This window comes from Halyomorpha halys, unplaced genomic scaffold, assembly GCF_000696795.3.
Source record: "Halyomorpha halys isolate HHAL.00 unplaced genomic scaffold, Hhal_1.1 Scaffold954.1, whole genome shotgun sequence".
NCBI lineage: Eukaryota > Metazoa > Arthropoda > Insecta > Hemiptera > Pentatomidae > Halyomorpha > Halyomorpha halys.
This window is the reverse complement of record NW_027110506.1, coordinates 169,596-192,303: the sequence shown is the minus strand read 5'-3', so window position 1 is coordinate 192,303 and position 22,708 is coordinate 169,596. Positions and strand designations below refer to the sequence as shown.

General features: G+C 32.5%; 1 protein-coding gene across 1 annotated transcript in view; it reads right to left on the bottom strand.

The window, feature by feature from the left end:
• The window catches only part of LOC106687388 (DNA polymerase theta), a 107,844-nt gene that overhangs the window by 53,090 nt on the left and 32,046 nt on the right, over positions 1-22,708 (bottom strand). The window contains exon 29 of the mRNA XM_067048673.1: positions 21,504-21,649. Within this exon, the coding sequence (XP_066904774.1) occupies positions 21,575-21,649 (75 nt within the window). The 3' untranslated portion in view covers positions 21,504-21,574. The remainder of the gene's footprint in view (positions 1-21,503; positions 21,650-22,708) is intronic.

Sequence of the window (22,708 nt, the reverse complement as noted above, 5' to 3'; positions counted from 1 at the left end):
TATGCATAAACAACAATCCTGGTCAACTATTATTTCTTTGTTCTACTAAATCGCTTAAAAAAATTTTACTATCAATAAAATTGAACAGTAAATAATTTAAGTCAAAAACTGCATTTAATCACTCTAAATTTTCTGTTAAAATTTTTTGTTCGAATTACAGAATATTCGAGCAAAAAATTTTTTTATAAAAATTCGAAACCGGTTTTCTGGAAAAATTACTATTCAAAAACCGGTTTTCTGGAAAAATTACTATCCGAAAACCGGTTTTCTAAAATTTCGGTTTTTGTATAAACCCTAGTGTGGATACATCACTAGAGCTTCTTGCCTCAATCTCTTTATGATGTATCCAAAAACCGATACTAGTTCTAATCCACAAATTTAAGCAAGACTTTACTAACCCATTCATAGTTTGGGAAATGTGTAGATGCACCATAACAGTTACAGTTAGGAACGATTTTACGATTTTTAAGCCAGATTTACTGGCCTGTTTGTAAGCCATGGTTTTATTTTACAAAATAAACTCTTATTAGGCGTCAGGTAGGAATAACTACAGTGTTTGGAAAACACGCAACACTTCCGGCAAATCCAGTAGATGGTGACTTTTTCCGTTTAGAGCAGTAACCCCAAAGACAGAGCCTCATTAAGATAACAGTACCCACGGACCTGCGATCCATATCGTCAAGCTATCTGGGCACATGTAGTCAGTCATCTCTTGTCCTCTGTCACCTTTATTCACACTAACACCTCAACTCATATTTCATGAAAACAAAAAAACCTATTTAGCAAAACTCTTTAAAACATAAATAATAAATCTGTTGCACATTTGAATAAGCAATCAAGTAAACAAACTTGAACATTTTTTTTTTTTACTAAATTTACTTTATTTATGGAAGAATACAAGCCAAAATCAAAGTTAATGGCTATTAGAGATTCAACTGTTCATTAACACAATATATACAAATAAATTAAAAAAATTGTACCACTACAACCCATAAAAGGGTCAAGGGGGTTTAGTACTACGGATTGTACAAAGAGCTGATTTAGTCACGCCAGATTTCTCCCCAATTAAAGGTAACTATGAGCCTGGATGAACTCCGGAGGGCTCCAGGACCCATAGGGTTGACTCACGGCTACAGTAACAGAATAAATAATCATAAATATTATCAATAATTATTAAATTATCATTTAATATCATTATTATTATTTCTATTTCTTCTTTCAAGACGTTTATTTAATCTTTACTTTCTTTTTTTTTTTCTTTTTTCCCGAATTGTTTTTTGTTTTACGAGACGTACGTACTTTTTTAACTGTATATTTTACGTATTTTTACTCTTGCCATTGTTACTTATTTTTTATTCTTATCATTGTTTATTCAAGTTCATTTTATACTGATACTAAAAATAGTATCATAAAGACATAAAAATGTCTTCCTTTCTTTTATTTATATGTAATTTCTTGGAATTGTGCTGGTTGGTACCTAGTAGGTCCCATAACGATTTTATTAGATTCTATCAACTACTTTCGTTTAACGTGTTTTTTTGGTAAATCTGGATTTTGAAAACGGCTTACATGATTTAGCTCTAGGTAGAAGAAAGTTAGAGATTTGTTAAGGCATGCAAAATACAAATTTCCTAGATATATTTATGTTTCAACAACGGTACGTCCCATGAATTTTATTTTCAAAAAATGATTAATCTTAAAGTGTAATGGTAACCACACCCCAATAGAAATATATCTGAAAAAGGATAATTATAAAGAAAAAAAAAGGGAATAAAAATTATTTTGTTTGGAACCATTGAGGAAGCTATACAGACCCTTGTCAGACGATTTTGTTCATACAGTACACTCTTTAAACTACACATTCTTATCATATCCATTAATAAATCTTGCCAGTAAATTATATTGTTCATTCCATTTCCCAAATTACAGTCAAAGAATATGACAAGAATGTGTAATTTGATGAAATTCAGTTTATCAACAATTTTATGAGTGTTCTAGCACAAGGTATTAGGTTTGATAATATATAAAAACTGGGTCTGAAACGTCATCTAATGAATAAAGGATAATTAATTTTTCCAGCAATTATTTTATAGAAGAACATATAACCCTTGGAAAATAGCGAGAGCTATAAATTTTTAACATTCCATTTCTAAAAGTTAATATTAAGTCATATTATTAATTTTATAGGGTTTATTGTTAAAGCTTCTTTGAGGCAGTTTATACGAATTCAGTTCAAAATCTCGACTTGATAGGATTAGCAAGAAGTTCACACCTAGCCACTGAGAAACGGACGAATGATTCGACACTGATACGACTATTGTTGGATATGATTTTTTTTTTTGTTTCCAACATTTCTGCTTACTTTGTGCCATCCGAGGTACTCTAAGGTAATATCTGTAGAAGATAATAATATCCGATTCCATTCTGTATCCAAAGCGATGTTACAATTAATAGAAGAGACCGGACAGAGAGATGAGGAGTAGCCGGGCCTGGAAATCAATATTTTTTAACCGCTCGGGGGAGAAAGGCGATAGGGTATCGGATAAAAATAGGGAAGGCCCAGGAAGGGGGACTAATCTGAGATATGATTCGCTCGAAAATATTGAATTTGGCCGTTGCTTTTGCGCAAGTTTATCTAATAAATGACTCAAGGGGAGGGTTCGGGGAGGGGCGGGAGGGGAAATTGCAGCTTCTACCCGCCCCCCCGCGGTATAAAATTTGATGTTGAAATAAAACTTAGCCACGAGGGGAAAGGAAGCGTTCGATAAAATATTCCACCGGGGGGTTGCAAAGTTTGCCTGAGGTTTTCGGCAGTTTTTACATCGCCGCCATTTTGAAATTTAATGTGCTAAGGGGCCTCGGCTAAACCTCATCCCATCAACCGCTCCCGGAGACCTCGAAAAAGGTCGAACCCCACATTTTTTTTTGTTTTAACTCCCTTCCTTCCCTTTATACATATACTTTTTTATTTTAATTTTTTTTTTTGTTATTCTTAAAGCCTTTTATTCCGTAATCGTACTCTTCCTCAGTATCCCGGACGACGGAGGGGGAAATGAAAAGCTAGCAATATCCTTTTTAATTAAGCCCGCATGGTTGCTCGAGAAAATTTAAAGCGGATGTCGATGTGAACTAGGTTTAGGACGGATTCTGAATATTAGGGGTAATTTTACAATCGGTCATGCAACAAAATTGTGGTAAATCATTATTTTTTCTTGTTTTGAAATTACACATCTACAAATATAAGTTGTTTAATACAAGTAAAAACTTCTAATCTATATAAATAAAAAGTAATGTTCATCCGTTACTTATGTAAGATTATTTTCCGAACGTTCTCTATCGATTTACACGCTGTTTTTGTCGCTGTAGTCCTGGGAAAGTATCTAGCTATTAAAATCCTAGATTCGTCAAGTGGAAGAAGTTATCAAAATTAAATATTGAGGCATAACTCTAAATGTATACATTTTTTTTTATATACCATATATGAGACAATATGATTGATTGGTAATTAAATTACTTAAACAAAGAAAAAAAAACTCTCATTTAAAAGTTCATTCTTCTATAAAACAAAATTCTTCTAGTAGAATTCTTTAAAAAACAAAATCAAAATCATGCAAACCAAACCAGTATTAGCCAAGATATAAACCCATTCTCTCTTATTAAAAGATATAAAAGAAAAAAATATGGAATTTTCTAACAAATGTCAATGCATCTATTTTTAGAAAATTATTAATAATAAATAATAAAGTAGCATTTGATGCAGAAAAATTAATTTTTTTTTTTTGGAAATTTGACAAAAGAAAATTTAAATTTTGAAATAAACCGAAAATGTTTTAGCTGTTGGATTTTTATTTGTCAAAAAACTTTGCTTTCGATAAGCGCATATATTGCATTTTGGTTGGGAACTCCTCAAAAACTACTCATTTACTGAGCAAAAATATAGCGAATTTTCGACATAAAAATAATAATTTGTACATAAATTTATAATTTTAACTAAATTAAATTGTGTTAATCCAATCTATATATGGTTCATATTCAAATCTAGCACCAGGGAAGCATTGCCGGGTCAGCTAGTTTTTACTATATTGATAACGATGAAAAAAAAAATAACATTTTTAATACAAAAAGATTTATCAAAAGCATACATGAAAAAAAGATGGTTGGGGGTGTAGTCAGTGAAGAATACAAATAAGTAAAAGCTCATTTATTAGTGTCCATGTTTCAGCCTATCCTTCAACAGGAAGAACAAAAAAAAAAGATAACCATTGAATAAAGGATACATAGAATGATTAGAAGAAAAGAAAATAACCTTATGTTTAAATAAATAATGTTTTATACATGAATAGTTTAAGTATTATAAGAAGATAAAAGGCTGTATGAGAAAAGTAATATTAAAATTAAGAAAGAGGAAAAAACAAAGGATAAAATATACATAAAAATCTAGTTAATAAATATATGTACAAAACGAAAATTATTGAAAATAAAGAAATGAAAGAAGTTTTTACTTGTATTAAAATAGATAAAATAGATACATAATAGAATATAAACAGATAAAATAAATTTAGACCAAAAATGGCATATTTAGCTAAAACATTCTGGTGAATATTAATTCTTGTAAATTTCAACAATTTATCTATTATTCACGATACCACGATTACAATGCTTTTCATAATTATGTATTCATAATACATATATTAAGTGAAAAAAAATACACCCATAACAAGGGAAATACTAGAATAAATTCCATTATAAATCCGTTTTTCGTCACGCCCCATTATCGTCTAGGACTTAATAAATTTCATATGTTTGTTAGCTTTCCAACGGTATATTATAATTTACATTACAGCTCAAATTTCAGGAATTTTTTTATAAACTGGAAAAAAAAACCTTTAGTTAATTATTAAATTCATCGTAATTTATATTATTATATTTTTAGTTAATATTAACGATGTAAGACAGCTATTCCAAACACAAAAAAAACCAAGATACATTAGATAAAATTGTATTGAAAATTCAGCATTTAAATAGGTTCAGACTATTTCAGTGAGTATAAGACCTAACTGTTATTTAAGACAACTTAATTGATAGGGTTAGTTAAGGCTAATAAATTAATTAGTCAAGCTTATTCAAAATCGTTCCAGAGGTTTTCCAAAAAATATTTTTAAAAAATTTAGAATCGATAGTCAAAATGGCACTTCCGGTGGGTCGTTTTTAGCGGAAAAATGCTAAAATGTCTCTGGCGAGAACCTAGCTAATGCGTAATTTCTGTTGGCACAAACTTTTACGTTTTTGAGCTAGATCTTTCACATTTACAGAGCCCATGTTACAAAACTTCTTTATTTGGAAACAGAGGACTTCAAAATGTTTATTTATTCCGATTAGAAATTTTTCACGATCATAATATATATCGTGCTATCGTAAGAACCTGGACTGGGAAAAGAGTGATTGGTGACAGAGAGAAGTGGAGGCAGTTTTACAAACAGGAACCTCACACCGCTCGAGGATAGATTATGATGATGGTAGAATACAAAATTTACCAAATAGGTACGAATTCCAATATTCATTCTTATCGTTATTAAAAGTATAGTTTAGAATATGTAAGTATAAGGTCAGCCCATGGTTTAACACGTAAAGAGTCAAATTCAACTTACAAGTAAACACAACTAAAAAAGATTCTCTCTTGAATAAACTTAATTGTTACAACAAATGTTCTTTGTTGCTTCTTTTAACTAGGATTTCCACTACCCCTCGAGCCCTTCAATATTTGCTATATCGCCATTTCTAATCACAGTCTTACTTTTCAGCTGAATATTGTGCGCGTTCACATTGATTCGAACAAGATTAGATAAGCATTCCATATATCCACCTAGTAAATGAGTACACTGGATATATTTTATAATGACCTCGCATATAACGACGTGTTGGTTATAGTACAAGAGCACCAAAGTAGAAAAAAAACAATCAATTCACCCCAATTTTTGATTACTTTAATAAAAACTATAAATAATTAATGATCAAAATTGATCAGTCTGCCAAGTATAGGTGGAGGAATTAAAAATGGAGCTGTTTCAAAACGTTGAATAAATTTTTTTTTTTTATTCGGAGCTCTATATCTTTAAAACTCAAAAAAATCTAAGAGAACATAATTTAAAAAAGATTAAATTTGCTAAAATATGAGCCCTAATATAGATATTTATGTTCAATAGTTCCCGAGATATAGCTTTTTAAAAAGTAACATTTCATAATAAATGCACTGAAAAATCAGTTGTGAATTTATTTTGAGAAATATATCTCAAAACCCATTCGACGTATAAATATCTATTAATCCTCAAAATAAAGCTAGTTTAATGTACTATAAAGTAGTTTAAGACATTTATCTTCGTAGTAGTAGTTTTTATGATATTCAACAAAATGTTGATTTATAGCTGGTATGGACATAAATGTGGATTTTTGAAAAAATATATATCATGAACCATCAAACCATAAAATAGCTCTTTATGGCTCATATTAGAATATACTCTACTTTAAACGATTTTCACTTAGGTTTTCTAGAGTTGTTGGTAGTTTTAAAGATATATAGCTCGGAATGAAAATTATTTTTTTTAACGTTTTGAAAAAGCTGCTATTTTGAATTCCTCTAACCAGTACTTGGCACTCATCAATTCTGGATATTAATTATACATAGTTTTCTTTAAATTAACCGAAAATTGGGGTGAAATAACAGCCTTTTTACTCCTCTTGGCCTCTTGTACTGTTATAGTGTTTACATTTTCGGACCCTAAATTCCTATTTCTTATTTACACGATGTAAATGTGAATTAATAAAACTTTTAAGGACTTATCACCGGTACCTGACTTTTTTTTTACTTCCAATGTTATGTGTGAAATCGAATGGTAGAAATCCAGATCATTACTTAGAAAAAAAAATCAAATTCTGGACTATACTCAGAAATAATTCAGGGCTATAAAATTTGGGCATAATTTTGGGCTATATAATCGTGTGAATTAACAATTAAACAAAACAAAGCATGCATACTGTTAATTGATAACTCATACGAACTAATTTCACACATCACAGATGAAAAAAAATAATAATAATAATTGCCAAATAGCCCTGACGAAGCCCTGCAACGTGGGGCGAAACGTTGGCTCAATTAAAATAGTTTATCAATATTTGAATTTTTATTTGACCGCCCCCGGACCGACTCCATTTATTTTAATGATAATAAGGGCTTTGAGAACCCAAAAGATCGATGCCGATACGACCAATCGCCATCTACTACAATATATACATTTCCTAGTGATAACGTAGACCCTCTTCTTTAACTGTTCAAATGTCTCGTACATCTAAATCACCGACATTTTTTGCCATTTCTGCTACAATTTTAACAATCATTTAAGTATTTATTTCGAGACCTATTTATTTACTGGCTTCTAGCAACGGAGTTATAAAAAGAATAAATCAAAACAAATCCAGTCAATTGAATCGATCGCCGATATATGGGGGTCGGTCATTCACTATTCATCACAGCCTTGGCTGTAGTTTCTTAGTATTGTTTTAATATTTAAGGGAAAGTGGGAGTCCTAAGCAATAGTATAGATAAGTAATTATTACATGAACTATAGGGCTAACATATACTTATCTATTTCGGAAAACATGGTTAGGGAAGATTAAAAACTCTCGCAGCTAAGAGCTCTTCCATAAAAATGAATCAGAGAAACTTATTTTATTCGGTTTCCGATTTTTTTCTACTTTTTTTTTTTTAAGAGACAGAGTTAGAAAGAGATTGAAGAAAAATGGTCGATCGAATCGGCGACAATAGGACTAGGAGGTGTGGGATCTCCGGACAATAGCAGTTCTCCGAAACGTTACACCGCACATACTACGCGGCGGGACATCACATGCATTACTTTTCGCCAAAAAACCCAACTCCGGGCTCTGAGTCTATGTCCACTGCGGATTCTTTGCCAGTGTTATAAATAAACCAATAACATACGGGTTTAAATTTAAATACTGGCAAGATCGTAACCTTATTTATGATTAGAGACCGGATTTTCGTGCAATTGCATCCTTTGTTCCCAGCTTCAAATTCTACCAAACTTCCGAACGGAATTCGAATCATGAGCTCGTTCTACTGATACAGGTTTTATATTGCAGGAAATTACAATTTTTTGGGTTTATAAAAAATTAAAAAAAAAAAGTAATGGAAATAAGGTGATTGATGATACAAGTTCAATTATTCCATTAGGCTTTTTCAGATCCAGGTAAATCCATAAATTTCATATTGGACCCCAAGCCACAGCTCGCACACAAAGTTGCCAGAGAGGTACAGACGCTCCCTGACCGAGGCACAGTTTTTACCACACCAGAACTCAGTAGGCCTTTTAAAATAAAAACATCGGAAAGATGGCAGACCGTCTGGGATGAAAGCACTCCGAGTAAGTTAAAAGAAATCATAAGAATAGTAAAACCATGGTCGACATTCTACCGCAGCAGCCGCACGGAGGAAGTTGCTCTAACCCGCTTGAGAATAGACCATGACCATACTGTCCACATGCATTCTCACCTGATTAGAATATTGCCACCTCCAACGCGCCAATATTGTCAGTCTATTCTTACGATTGAAGATATTTTTGAATAGTGCCCTCACTACATACCAAAAATAATTAGAATAGAACTGACCCCTACTTTATATGCATCTCTCACAGATGAGGAAGCTAAATTCATATTGGTGTTTAAATTTTTAAAAGTGTATCACCTCCAAATTATAGCTTTTCTTAGATTTTATTTTTTTATTTGTTAACTTAGAACCATGCAGTTTGTATGTGAGTGAATGTTTGTGTGTAGCTTCATAATTATAACAGTCGGTAGACGTTGATGACCAAAAGGTTTTACGTCATTAAATAATACCAGACTTTTTTTATTTGTACTTAATACCGAAATACTAGCCTTCAAAGAATTGAAATTATGAACAAAACACTGACTTTAAACGAATAAAAGAAAATCTGTATTGTAATATAAGATGAGGGGGAAAGGGATGAGATTATGGAGTGTCAAGGAAGCTGTAGACAGGGTTATTTTGCCCTACCAAACAGTTGGCAAAGCAACAGGTGGCTTCTCTTCACATCTCTGACAAAACTCTCTCCATAACTGTTTTAGCTTTAAATACTTAAAGGTGGGACATCCGTATTACCTAAAGTATTTTGGTATTTCATCGTTAACTGTCTTAATCTCAGAGGGCAAATTTCTGTGGTAAGCCGTAGTATATAATGAGTACATTAATAAAAACAGAAACAACTGTTCGACCAATACATAAAAACATTAAGCCCAAATTGATAGCAAAGAATGTATAAATAACTATAAATTTAAGAACGTATAAATCGCCTAATAATAACATAATTAAAGTATATAAAATCCTGACTTCCCTTTTCCTATTATGGCTAATCCATTTGTTCAACTTGTGTGTTGTAAACAAAATTGTAACAGCTCAAAATTTATGAATGAGAATCAGAATATAGATACCCCTTCTACACAAAAATAACGACCATGATCCACAATTTAGAAATCTAGAACTCCCACAAAGTACAGGTGTAATAGCAAATAATTATTAATTTTTAAAAATAAATCCTGAACGGGTCCAACCTGATGGAATGGACCATAGTCCGAAACTCCTACCACAATATATAATTGTTACTTTGTCATTAATTTAAAAAAAACAAACCTTTTTTTTAATATTTGATCGCCTCAATATCCCATGGAACTACCTTAATAGAATACTTCTAAAGCGTTCAGCGTAGCACTAAGCTAGAAATTTCACCCATTTGTAGACCGCATCATCTCCCGACTTGGGGTAAAGGGGATCACCCTCTTAAAATTAGGTAGCTTAAAAGTGCATCTGTCTGTCAAAACATTTCAACAATCAGGAAAGGTAAACCATTAAACAATATATCCTGCCAGACTCTACTGAATGTTCTAAAGCACGGTTGTCCAGCTTACGGCCTGCAAGAGCTTATTACAAAAAAAAAAAGAAATGCTTAGAAAAAACTTTCAAAGACTTCCTTTTTTAAAAATAGATTTTATATAAACAAACTTATACTAATTATGCTAGTTTATAAGTTAGTTAAAATAATGCTGTTATTCATAGTTTCTATGTTGACCGCTGGAGTATGGTGATCCCTCTATATGAGGGAGAATGGTTCTCATTAATAAGAAATGAAATTTCTTTATTTCTCAATAAATATACATCATTTAACACCACTTGAGGAGAAGTTTGGAGAGCCAGATTTTTTAGTTCAATTAGCTTAATACCAATCATCTTAATTTTGAACTCGTGCAGCAAGGAACAAAACAATATCAGATTTGGCTGGCATCACCATGGGTTTTGTAATACCAAACAGTGTTCAAACACTTTTAAAAATAAAAATTTAATAAACTTTCATAGCTGTCGAATTCAAAGATAATCTTCAAGCAGCAGTTCCCAAATCCAAGAAATAATTTATGCGTCTCAAAGTCTCAAAAGTAGTCTACTGCTTTATAACAATCCTCTTGGAGCTACAATCGAAGACCAACCACCGGATAGTACAAGAGCCGGAGAGAAAAAAAAGGCAGTTATTTCACCCCATTTAAGGAAAATTATGTATAATTACTAGTCTAAATTGATGAGTCTGCCAAGAATAGGTAGGTGGAATAAAAAATGGCGGCTTTTTCAAATCGAAAAATAAACATTAATTTTTCATTCGGACCCATGCGACTTTCACCCTCCGCCGCAGCTTCTGTCCAACTGTTACATTTAATAATATTCCTTAACCCAGATCCGACACAGTGCGATATCTTGGATTCATATAGACTCACCTGAACCAAAATATTTTAAAAGACAAGAGTCAAACGCTACATAGACGATTCAGCCAACTTTACCGACAATTCAGCAGGACCTCTAATTTATCAATAGAAAACAAACTACTACTTTTTAAGGCTATACTCAGACCTATCTGGACCTAAGGACTTGAACTTTAAGGAACAACTAAACCTTCGAACTTTAAGGAACAGCTAAACCTTCGAACATCAAACTAATCCAAACCTTTCAATCCAAAATCCTTAGAACTACAGTCAATGCGCCCTATTACGTTTCCAACTACACCATTACCTTCATATCCCTTTTGTCTTTGACCTCATTTTCTTTGGGGACCTTAAATTATCAAAATTCCATATAAACCTTTCTAATCATCCTAATCCTGTGGTCGGATCCTTATCCAGTCCCACCCATCCTTACAATCCACATCGAAGGTTGAAATGGCAATGGCCAAGAGGCCTTTTGTAAAATAAAATCGATAATCGGAGTTCTGGCAATCGCCAGATGCTCTGCTCATGTAGAGTGATTGCGTCTTGAGCCAACTTACTCAGTATGGTTTATTACCAGCGACGTAATGAAAGGGCTGCGTTGAGATCTCGAAGGGCCCTGCTCTACTCCTCATATGAGGGGGATAGAGTGGGCTCGGGAATCCTCAGGTCTAGATTGTAAATATTGTATATAATTTATTTTACATTGCTTGATTATGTTCATTCTATTTATTTATTTTTCTGTTTATATGGTATAGAGATTTTATTTATTTATTTAATTTTATTTGTTCTCTTTTTTCAATTTTTAGTATTGAATTAGTGAATGTATTCCACTAGCACTCTTATTCATTACCCAAGTTTGTGGCAGATTGTAATACTTATCAATAAATAAAGTAATAATTCTAAAACATTTTTTTTTCGTTTGGAGCTCTATAACTTTAAAACTACCAACAACATGAGAAAACCTTAGAGAACATCATTTAAAGAAGAGTAAATTCGTTAAAATATGATCCCTAAAAGAGCTATTTACATTCTATAGTTCCCGAGATATAGCTTTTTAAAAAGAAACGTTTCATAAAAAATCAGTACTATTAGAACTTATTTTGAGAAATCTAAATCTCAGGAACCAGAAGACATACAAATGTCTGCCAGCACCAACTTTAAAGATAGTTTTTGATTGTTATAGCAATGTTTGTATCGATTTTTAATTACAAAAATATTTTATCTTTATATTTTCCTTATTTATATATAAAAAATACTTGGTCAATATAAAGAAATAATACTACTTTTGGTTTTGTTAATAACTTTACCTTACACAATAAACTTATTGATAATTTAAAGTTTAAAATTATTATATGGCCTGCAACTTCGTTCAGGTTTTTAATTTTGGCCCCTAGACTTTGTAAGTTGGGCAAAGTTCTGAAGTCTTCGTTACACTGGGCGGCAGACGTGACAGGACGATTTAGTCGGAGTGGCCACACCTTACGAACAGTAGTCTACCTCTAAAGGGGCCTCAACATGTTCGCCGAGCCATGGTGAACTCAGACATACGCGAGCATGTGGATGGGTGGCTTGGCTTGGTTGGCCTAGGTTCGTTGCCGAGCCGTCGAGAGTCGGTTTTTTGGACACAGATCAAAGGGGTTCGTGAGGGCGCTCGTGTAGCGTCTCCACCATTGTTCTTTGTCTAGTTGCAACTGAGAGCTGTCACTTTTCATATGTTGTTTAAGTACACAATATGCACTAAAATAACATATTTCTTAATTAAATACATCGTTTAATAACATTTATAAACAATTGAAATTCTTACAATAAATAAAAAATGACTTGCACCACTTTCAGTCCCACTGGCTGAAATAGTTAATACAATACGTTAACTTCAATAACACAATACTCAATGGGTTAATTTTTTATACAGGAAGAAGAATAAACGTATTAGTATATCTTTACAATCTAATCTTCCATTGTATACATTTTTTACAAGATTATATATACAATAGCACAATTATGAAAGTTAAAAAAAAGATGAATTTAATTAATTTTTATTTAATTTTAAGCTTATCTAGTCCGATTTTTGTGAATTGTTGTCATCCACCATCTTCTTTGTCGTATTTTACGTTTTCTTTCATTTTCTTTTGTAATAAAAATAATATAATCCCAGGGCAATTGCTGAAATAACTTCATCTCCACCATTGTTCTATGTCTAGTTGCAACTGAGAGCTGTTAGGAGGTTAAAGGTGTTTGCTGGTACTTTTTATAATAAGTTTTATATTTAATCTTATTTATTTATATTTAATTTCCTTTCATTTTCTTTTTTTGTAATAAAAATAATACAATCCAAGTGCAATGGCTGAAACCACTAGTACGTCCGCCATGCTTGCCCCTCTGTATAACACTGACATGTGGATGGTCCGCACTTTGTTTGCCGAGCATTTGTACGAGCCTCCGATCCGTAGCGAGCGGCCAACATGTGGATCCACCTTAACCAATATACCTAGGCACCTGTTCAGGCCCATGTCTACCTGAGACCTTGTATGTGAAACCAAATTTATGGTATTTTTGAGAATATTTATAAATTTTGTTATTTGTTCCTAACGATTCTATAAATTTTTGAATCATTTCACAGGTTTTCTTCACTATTCTGTTTTATACAAAGCTGTAAATTTCTTGGTTTTGATCTGATTCACTTAATTGGAATATCTTTCTTTAAATGTTATTATTTTTTCATTAATTTTCTATGCTGAATGGGTAATGTATTTTATTTTTTGCCTATTTACATAGTAGGCAAGTACCCATTAGTAGCTACAGAAATTGGTAACAAAAATCTTCAGTTGCAGTAGAAAAAAATGTCCCATCGTTATTAGGACAATAATAAATTTTAACAATAACGCAATTACTAGACAAACGGTCTAAACTTCCAATTCATTACAAAAGACTGAGAGTTAAGCCAAAGACAAATACGGAGTTAAGCTTTGGGGTTCCTTAAATCTTCATATCCAGTCTTTACAATCCAAAATCCTTCGTAAAATCATCAATGTTCCTTACTTTGTCACAAATAAAATCATCCATAAACACCTTAAGGCAGATCCACATGTTGGCCGCTCGCCACGAATCGGAGGCTTGTACAAATGCTCGGTAAACAAAGAGCGGACCATCCACATGTCAGTGTTATTCAGAGTATAATAACACCATATGTACCACATACACCTCTAACCTCCTAACAGCTCTCAGTTGCAACTTGACAAAGAACAATGGTGGAGATGCTACACGAGCGCTCTCAAGAACCCCTTTGATCTGTGTTTAAAAAATCGACTCTCGACGGATCGGCAACGAGCTTAGGCCAACTCGTACAAGCCACCCTTCCACATGCTCGTGCATGTCTGAGTTCGCCATGGCTTGGCCAACATGTAGAGGCCCCTTTAATGTTCCATATATAACCGATCTAGCCCGAACCAGATATCATTCCTTCCATTATAAACTCCCTAACCAACAAACTCCGGGGTGTCTGAAAAGAAGATGGTCTCGACGCCTTCTAATGCAGAAATATTATTAGAGTGCTACCAATGGGTAGTTCTACATGCCTGTAGCAAACCATTATGATCTTCGGATCAAATTTACTGAATGTATTTTTATGTACATACAGTTGTAAATATCATTAAATAAATACAAAAACATTCAATAACCTAAACATGAAATTAATTTCAACTCAAAGTAAGATGGTAATTTCAAGTTATAAGAACTCGGCACCGCATTAGATTTTTGCCTGTTCACTACTGAAGTTGAGGAAGTTTTGTATTCAAATAGGTCGTAAAAAAAAAATTCTCGATCCTCAAAATAGAAATTTTAACAAGGCAAAAATTTGGTTCCGTGTCTGTCTGTAGTCAAATTTGTGTAACAGCATAATCGATCGTATTGTTTATTCGATTTTGATGAAATTTTTTCGGTGCGGGTTGGTAAATTGTTGGCCTCATATCGATTTTATTAAATTCCATCCACTACATTCGCTCACGCAAGCGTAAACTTATTTTATATATTTCGAAAACGGTTCGTCCGATAAGGCACAAATTTGGAGAAAAGTACAGAATTGGTGTTATTTAGATCTAGTATCACTTTCATACCTTTTCAAATTTCGGAAAAACTCTTTTCTGGATTCATCTATATTTTAACATCGGCTCTACCCATAAATGATAGTCTCAAACGAACTTCGAATTTATTTTATTATCCAACTAATACAAAGTTTAACATTAATACAATTTTACAAAAAATCAGAAGAAAATGACAGGATGTAAGAATATATATATATGTATATAATAGTAGCAGTATAATAAAACCAGGGTGATCTTTGTACTTGGCAAATGTTTTTAAAAAATTCTTAATTAATTTTTGATGGCCACTATTGTAAAATTTATGGAGGTATTAATTCTTATTTGATTAGAAATCAACAGGTTAAATAATAAACCTGACAGTTTTTACTTTGACTTCAATTAAATAAATGAAAGACATAGTAGGGAAAAGTATTGAGATCATGCAAAATTTCGAATTCGAAAATAAACGCTTAGAAGTCCAAATAACAAGTCTCGCAAAATGGTCTATACGCCTGTATGTGGGAACAGTCAAACTAAAAAACGATAAACTGTACGTAACTGGAATTCCAAAATTAGGGCGGGTATATGCCTGGGATGTGACAGGAATCTTTTTGATACAACACCCGGAAGAGCCACTTTATTTAACAGATTTTCAATTTATTTTTTTTGATTTTCTCGAAAACGGCTCAAAACGATTTTTATTAAACTCGGCATGTCATTTTATAATTAAATGGTCGTTAATAACAACGGGGTATTATCCTTATCCATTGGAATAGTCTCACATGGCTAAATTAGAGATTTTCCTCTAAAGTACCATTATTTTTGTTTGTTTGAAATAAATAAACAGTTCTTATCGATAGCAATAATAAACAATGGAAAAATCCAAAATATTAAATAATTTTATAAATAACTAAAGGATAAAAAATAACATACATCCGATTCAAACAGGGGAGCCGAGACTGCTCAACCTTTCTCAAATGCTTCACTAATTTTTCATTCGGAGATCTATACCTTAAAAACTACCAACAACACTAAAAAATTTAAAATATATTATTTAAAGAAGAGTAAATTTGCTGAAATATGATCCATAATAGAGCTATTTACGTCCAATAGTTCTCGAGATACAGCTTTTTAAAAAGCAACATTTCATAAAAATGTACTGAAATATCAGTAATTAGTGAATCTATTTTGAGAAATCTATATCTCAGGAATTTTGTGACGTACAGATGTCTATTCGAACTCAAATTAAAGCTAGTTTAATGGACTATAAAATAGTTAATAATGTTTATCTTTGTAGGGATAGTAGTTTTTATGATATTTGACAAAATAAACTCACAAAATGTTATTTTCCAGTTCTTCGTATAAAAGGTTGGATTTTTGAAAAAATATATCTCTAGATAAGGCGCACATATGTCTGCCAACACTCAAAATAAAGGAAATGTAACTTACCATAAAGTAGTTTATGACACATCTTCGTAGGGGTAGTAGTTTTTATGATATTCACATATGGATATATATTTGGCAAATAAAAATTTGTCCGAACAACTATAAATCAATTTATATTAGCAAATATCATGAAAACTATTACTCCTATGAAGATAAACTACTTTATAGCTCATTAAACTAGCTCTAATTTGAGTGCTAATAGACATCTGTACGTCAAATGGTTTTTGAGAAATAGATTTTTCAAAATAAATTCACTAGCTACTGATCTTTCAGTACGTCCCATACAACATTTTTATGAAATGTTGCTTTTTAAAAAGCTATATCTCGAGAACTATTTAACGTAATTAATAATAATAATAACTATATAATAATAATAAACTATATTATATAATAATAACTCTATTGTGGCTCATATTTTAGCAAATTTGCTCATCTTTAAATGACGTTCTCTTAGGTTTTCTTTTGTAGTTCCTACTTTTTAAGATATAGAGCTCTGAATGAAAAATTAAAGTTTTTTATCGCTTTCAAACAGCCGCCATTTTTTATTCCCCCTACCTATACTTCGCACTCGTCAATTTTGACTAGTAATTGTACATAGTTTTCATCAAAGTAATCAAAAATTGGGGTGAGATATTGCCTTTTTTCTCCTCTTGGGCTCTTGTACTATATTATCTTTATTGAACTGTGCTATTCCAGGCAGGAACAAAACATATATTCGTTATTTTAACCTCGAAGAATCCTTAAATTCTAATTTTTGTAACACTGGTTTTTTGTTCAGAATTTTCGGCTTACGTGTTCTTCAGTTTTGTTTTTCAAGGATCACAAAAATTGCAAGACCACCAACATAAAAATTGGGGATGTAAGTAGAGTGGTAAGTGAAAATTGCATGATATGTGCACAACGAAAAATTAAAATGAATTCGAGGTTTTTACATTCTGTACAAACTTATTATTGTAAGTTAGGTAAAATATTTATAATATTCAATTAGTATTATTTGAGAGATGTTAATATGGGTTGAGAGCAGTTGGGTATTGAATAGTGCACCTGGCTACTTGATAGCATCAGGCAAACTCTTGCCACCTGGTTTACATGTCTACCGTTTCACGAGTGAAATAGAAACAGGAATCAACAATTTTTTCCTCAATTGACGTTCGTAAGGATTTCAAAAATTGAATAATATTTACTTCAATGCGTAGATTACTTCCGATAATGTATTTCAAAACAAACGATCCCATAGAGGATAACAATATTTTATAAGGATGAATTAAAATTCCTTATATAGAATTTAACCAAGCGGTGACAGCATTTTTTTATTTTCCAGAAATTTACTCTTTAAACAAGTAAGAAATGCACTATTTGCACCAATAGAAGTAGAACAAAATTTCTGGAAAAAACGGAAGTTCGTGTTCGAAATTTATAGATATGAGAGTTTTTAGACAATCATTCGAAAGGTATTTAAAAAACTTGAAATACTATATATGAAAATAGCATTTAAAAATCAACTATATAAATCATATGAAAAAGCTTATCTCTCAAAAATAATATTTTCATTTAAGAAGTTCGCTACTACCAAAGCACAGCACATACTGATAGAATTATACATCTTAAAGAATTTAATGTTATTGATAATATTAAAAAATTAATCATTAAAAAAATACTAAGAAACAAAAGTTTGGTGCGGTAGGTGTATCACACAACTTTCACCTACTAACTTACTTAAGTTCATAAGTTTAGTGTAGTTTGTTGGTTTCTGCTTCTAGCAATATATCAATAAAGTTGTAAATCTTATAAGAAGCCTATATTGGGTGACAAAATTAAAGGCGTAGAGCTCAAGACCTGTGATGACATAGATTCTATTTGACGGAAATTAAAATATACCAATTTTTTGACAATCCGCAAAAAAAACTCGTTTTAGTTTAAAATGTTTTTTAAACAATCACGTGAAATTAATTATAGTTATTGCTATTACTTTCAAATAAGCCTTTATAATAATTAGGTTTTAATTCACAGATCATAAGCAATAAATATTTTTTAATTGTAACTATACTACTTTCAATATAATTTAGAATTATTACTTAAAACCAGATACATTCCAGAAATATTGTTAATTAAATTAAATTGACTGAGTGTGTAAGAGTGGGCGAGAAGCCAAGGGGTATAAGAGATTTTGGGAGAAGGTCCCAAAGCAAAGGGTTGTCTCCAGACACCCCCACCACCTGTCTTTGGTACAATCTATAGAATACTTCAAATTAGATAATAAAACATTTTTTGCCAGATGTGCCGCTATTAAAGCAAAGCAGCGACATTATAAATTCATAAATATTATTACTTTCATTACATAAGTAATAAAACTAAAGGGTGACTGAGTTTCTTTTGAAATAAAAATAAGGAGTACAGAGGAAAATTTTATATAATTATAATTTAAATCAGTCACCTTTATACTTAAATAAAATAGATTAAGAGGAAGATTACTCTATTTTATTCAATAAAACAAATTTATGATTTATAGTTATTTATTATTATTATATTAATTCATTTATTATCTTATATAAAACTCTTCCACATAATTGCATATTGCATAGTTTCTCTGCATTACCAAGGACTTCGTTAATTTTATCAATTAACCTATTTACCCTGTATGCTTTACATTGAAAATTATTTTCGGTCTATGGTGATAAGAGAACGATATCAATAGGTTAAGTTAGGTTGACAGAGCAGTTACCTTCCTTGGAGGAAGAGAAGAAGTAGCCTGGGGCCTTCCCCTTCTCCCTGGCCTCCCTGACGGAGTTGAGGTCCGGGAGGTGGTTATGGGGGATGGTCATCACCGGGAGGTCGCCGGCGAAAGAAGTCGTGATGCTCCCCTTGCAATTGAGGAGCCGTTCGACGCACCGCCACCGCACGCCCTTGCCACACACCTTATGCTTCGTGTACATGTAGTCCTTGTACAACAACTTAACATGACCCTTGTTGGACGGGATGAACTCCATCGCGCGATGTCCACACGAAGACTAACTCGCTGCGAACATCTGCCCCGCGGTGCACCCGGCGCCGGCCATTGTTAGCTCCATGTGGGGACCTTATTTATCTTTAGGGTCCCCCATTTTGGTCCTCTAATCCCGATCGATACGAGGGGAATAATAAGTAGTTTCACCCCTCTCGGCCCACTGTCTCCCCCTACAGACTTTAAAACGCACGCTTCTTAACTATATTGGCCGACAATAGTGATTTCATACCTCATGTAAGACCGTAAATTCATTCTTACAAAAAATACCAGTTTACTCAATGTTTGAATACAATCTCATCAGTACAAAGTGGTCTATGGAAAAGAGTTAGAAAATTTGACACGTTAAAGGTGGTTAATGTTTGTTATTTGTCATGACTATTAAACAGCGGTAAATAGGACGTTAAACCTCAAATAAAAATCAGAAGTTGATACCATTGAATCAGACCGCGAAGATGTTGATTATAACAGTGCACATGACAGCATCTAAAGCTGATGTCACTGATGAAGAAACTGGGGAAAAGAACTAATTATTGTTATAAAAAGAATAGGTTCAAAACGTCTAGGACGCAGCGAATTGGTGCCCCCCCCAAGCTTACCTGGGCCAACAGCGGATTTTTTGAATAAATGACTCCTTCCTATAACGTGTATAAACCTCCAAGAGACAAAAGGAAACATATGCTCATAAAAATAAGTATATTTTCGTACTTGTGTTATATATGCAAAGTGTTTACTTGGATGCGCTAAGAATGTTCACTACTCTTAACAACTGCGAGATTCGGAATACCGAAGCTCTGATTTCTACCGCCTCAAGTTGAGTCCCAAGTATACTCCATCTTCTCCCCTCCCCCTCTCCACATAGCATACAATCATAAGAGGCTTGTTCCAACCTGACTCCACCATCATTATTCCTTCTAGTCCTCAACCAGAGAATAGTAGGACTATGAACAACGACATATTATCTTACAGAACTCAAAAGGGCTAAGTTAAACTGGCAGAGCATGAGCAGTTTGTTCAAAACCAGTAACCTACATTGTTCTGATCTAATAAACATTTTTTTAAATAAAGAACATCATTTTCATTAGCATATCTAAGGATTTCGCAGTAGACAGAAATACAACCCCTATCAGAACTAATAACTTCGAAGAATGTTTCTACATAGATGATGGCAAATACCTCAGTTTGGAATAAATTGGTATTTTAGGCTGGAGAGATGCTTAAATTTATCTCTATATCCCCTATAAAGACCCTCACATCTGTTAAAATAGTCTGATCTTTCCATATTCCGTTTGTAAAACAGGGTAGACAGTCTTTTTTAGTATCTATTAAACCTTGTGTCCAATCTAGGATTTCAGGGATTCTATTACCCTTTTTAGAATTTTGAGGGTTTCTTACCACTATATGTTACATTTAATTCTTAAATAAGCCATAGCCACTTTCACCTTTTTGCCATAGGTGAAGTACTATAAGTAACAAATTTATTTCTAGCGGTTTAATAGGGGTGGTGCAAAACACTCAGAAAAAAAATTTATCCTTATATAGACCTTGCTTTACAATTAACTATGTTTTCAAATCCAAAGTCCTATAAACGGCTGTCCACAACACAATACTTGTCTTATTATAGCTGTTTATACCCACTTCATAATATATTGGAAGATCGTTTATCTAAAACCTCACTAATCTGCACCATTCCATAAATCAAACCACCACTTTGAAAAAAAAATTAAAGATTACATTTTATTTATGTAGTACATATATACATAAATTTAATATAACCTTATTATCAACACCTTATACAATTAATGAGCTTAGGCTTAAATAATCTAGTTAAAAATATCAACTTTTTTTATTTAAAATAAAATCCAAGCTATGTATTAGAATTTAGAAGTTTATTTATTTTCTCAATTTCTTAATTGGTGAATATAATTAACCTTTTAATAATTTAATCTTCAGCTCGAAATTGTATTTGATGAATGAAGTTTATTTTTTCCCATTTGGAAATCACAATTTTCCACTAATCCGAACATCCTCAATTTAATTAGTTCAGATTATCCCACTGTGCTTGGGTTGAAGCCCTAGGTGAGTAATAAGACTGAATGACTTTAGAAGCATTCACTAAAATATTGTATTAATGTACTCACCAATAAAGAGCATCATGCCTTCAACCACAATTGCTTGAGCCTAGAACCCAATATCAGTAGGTTGTTCATTACTAGACTCCATAGTAATGGTGAGATGCAAATACCGCTATTGTTTTTTTCTTGTAATCTGGTAGCTTCTTCTGGAACTACAATAATTCTACCTTTTAGATAAAATCTCATTAACATAGAGGAGGCAGATATGTCTACTAAGCATTCAGCATTAAAAAAAGGAGTCCTAAGGCAGAGTCATTATAAAGTAAGGCCTTCCTATTTTTTTCTGGACAATATAGGATAGTTTAGATTTTTCCTTTGAATTTTTATTGGATATTCCCTGGAGATACGCATGCTAGTAAGGGGAAAAGAAATCCAATAAATAACAGCACTTTGCATGTTAGATGTACAGCAAGCAACTTCTCCACGGACTTAAATAAAAAGGATGTTACGTTTATATGTTAGAAAGCTTTAGCCAAACTATAATTCTCCTTACAATTCTTTGATATAAAAGCTTTGGAAAGAGTTCAGTCAGCAAAGGAATTGTAGAGGATATAGAGGGGAGCAAGAATTTGTTAAGGCTAAATAAGAGGGGGGATGAACATACCAAAAATAAGAATAATATGCGGAAGGAAAGTGGAAAGACAGGTATCTTTCCTTTGGATAAACTTTATTTGGATTTATCTTACTTGCATCCCTTCAATTTTCTTTCTTCAATTATTGGCAGATCTACCCAACTTTTTTCTTTCTTTCATGCATGGCTCTGGTTGAGCTTAACTTTACTCACTCATTGTTCACAAGTCCAGATTAATGAATTAAATGTGGTTACTTTTCAATTGGAATACTCGAAAATGTCTGACAGTGCACTATATCTAATTTGTGACTGACTGTGCAGTCTGTTACGACATAGTTGATCTTCAATTGTTTTAAGTGGTGACTGACTATATTGTGAGTACATAACTGAGACAGTTTTACGTTGTTATAATAATTGGATATATGATGAATATGAGTTTAATGGTGTGATCCTTAAACAACGCACCAGTTTCAAGATTAAAAGCCAAAATAAAAAAGATCTTTTAATTCTTACATTACAGAAGGGATAGGAATGGGGACTTGTAGTATGTTCATCTCCTAGGCACTCTTAACAAACTCAACAAATGTTTGCCTCTCTTCATGTTCATACATACCCTTTTTGGGCTTTCATTGACTAGTCT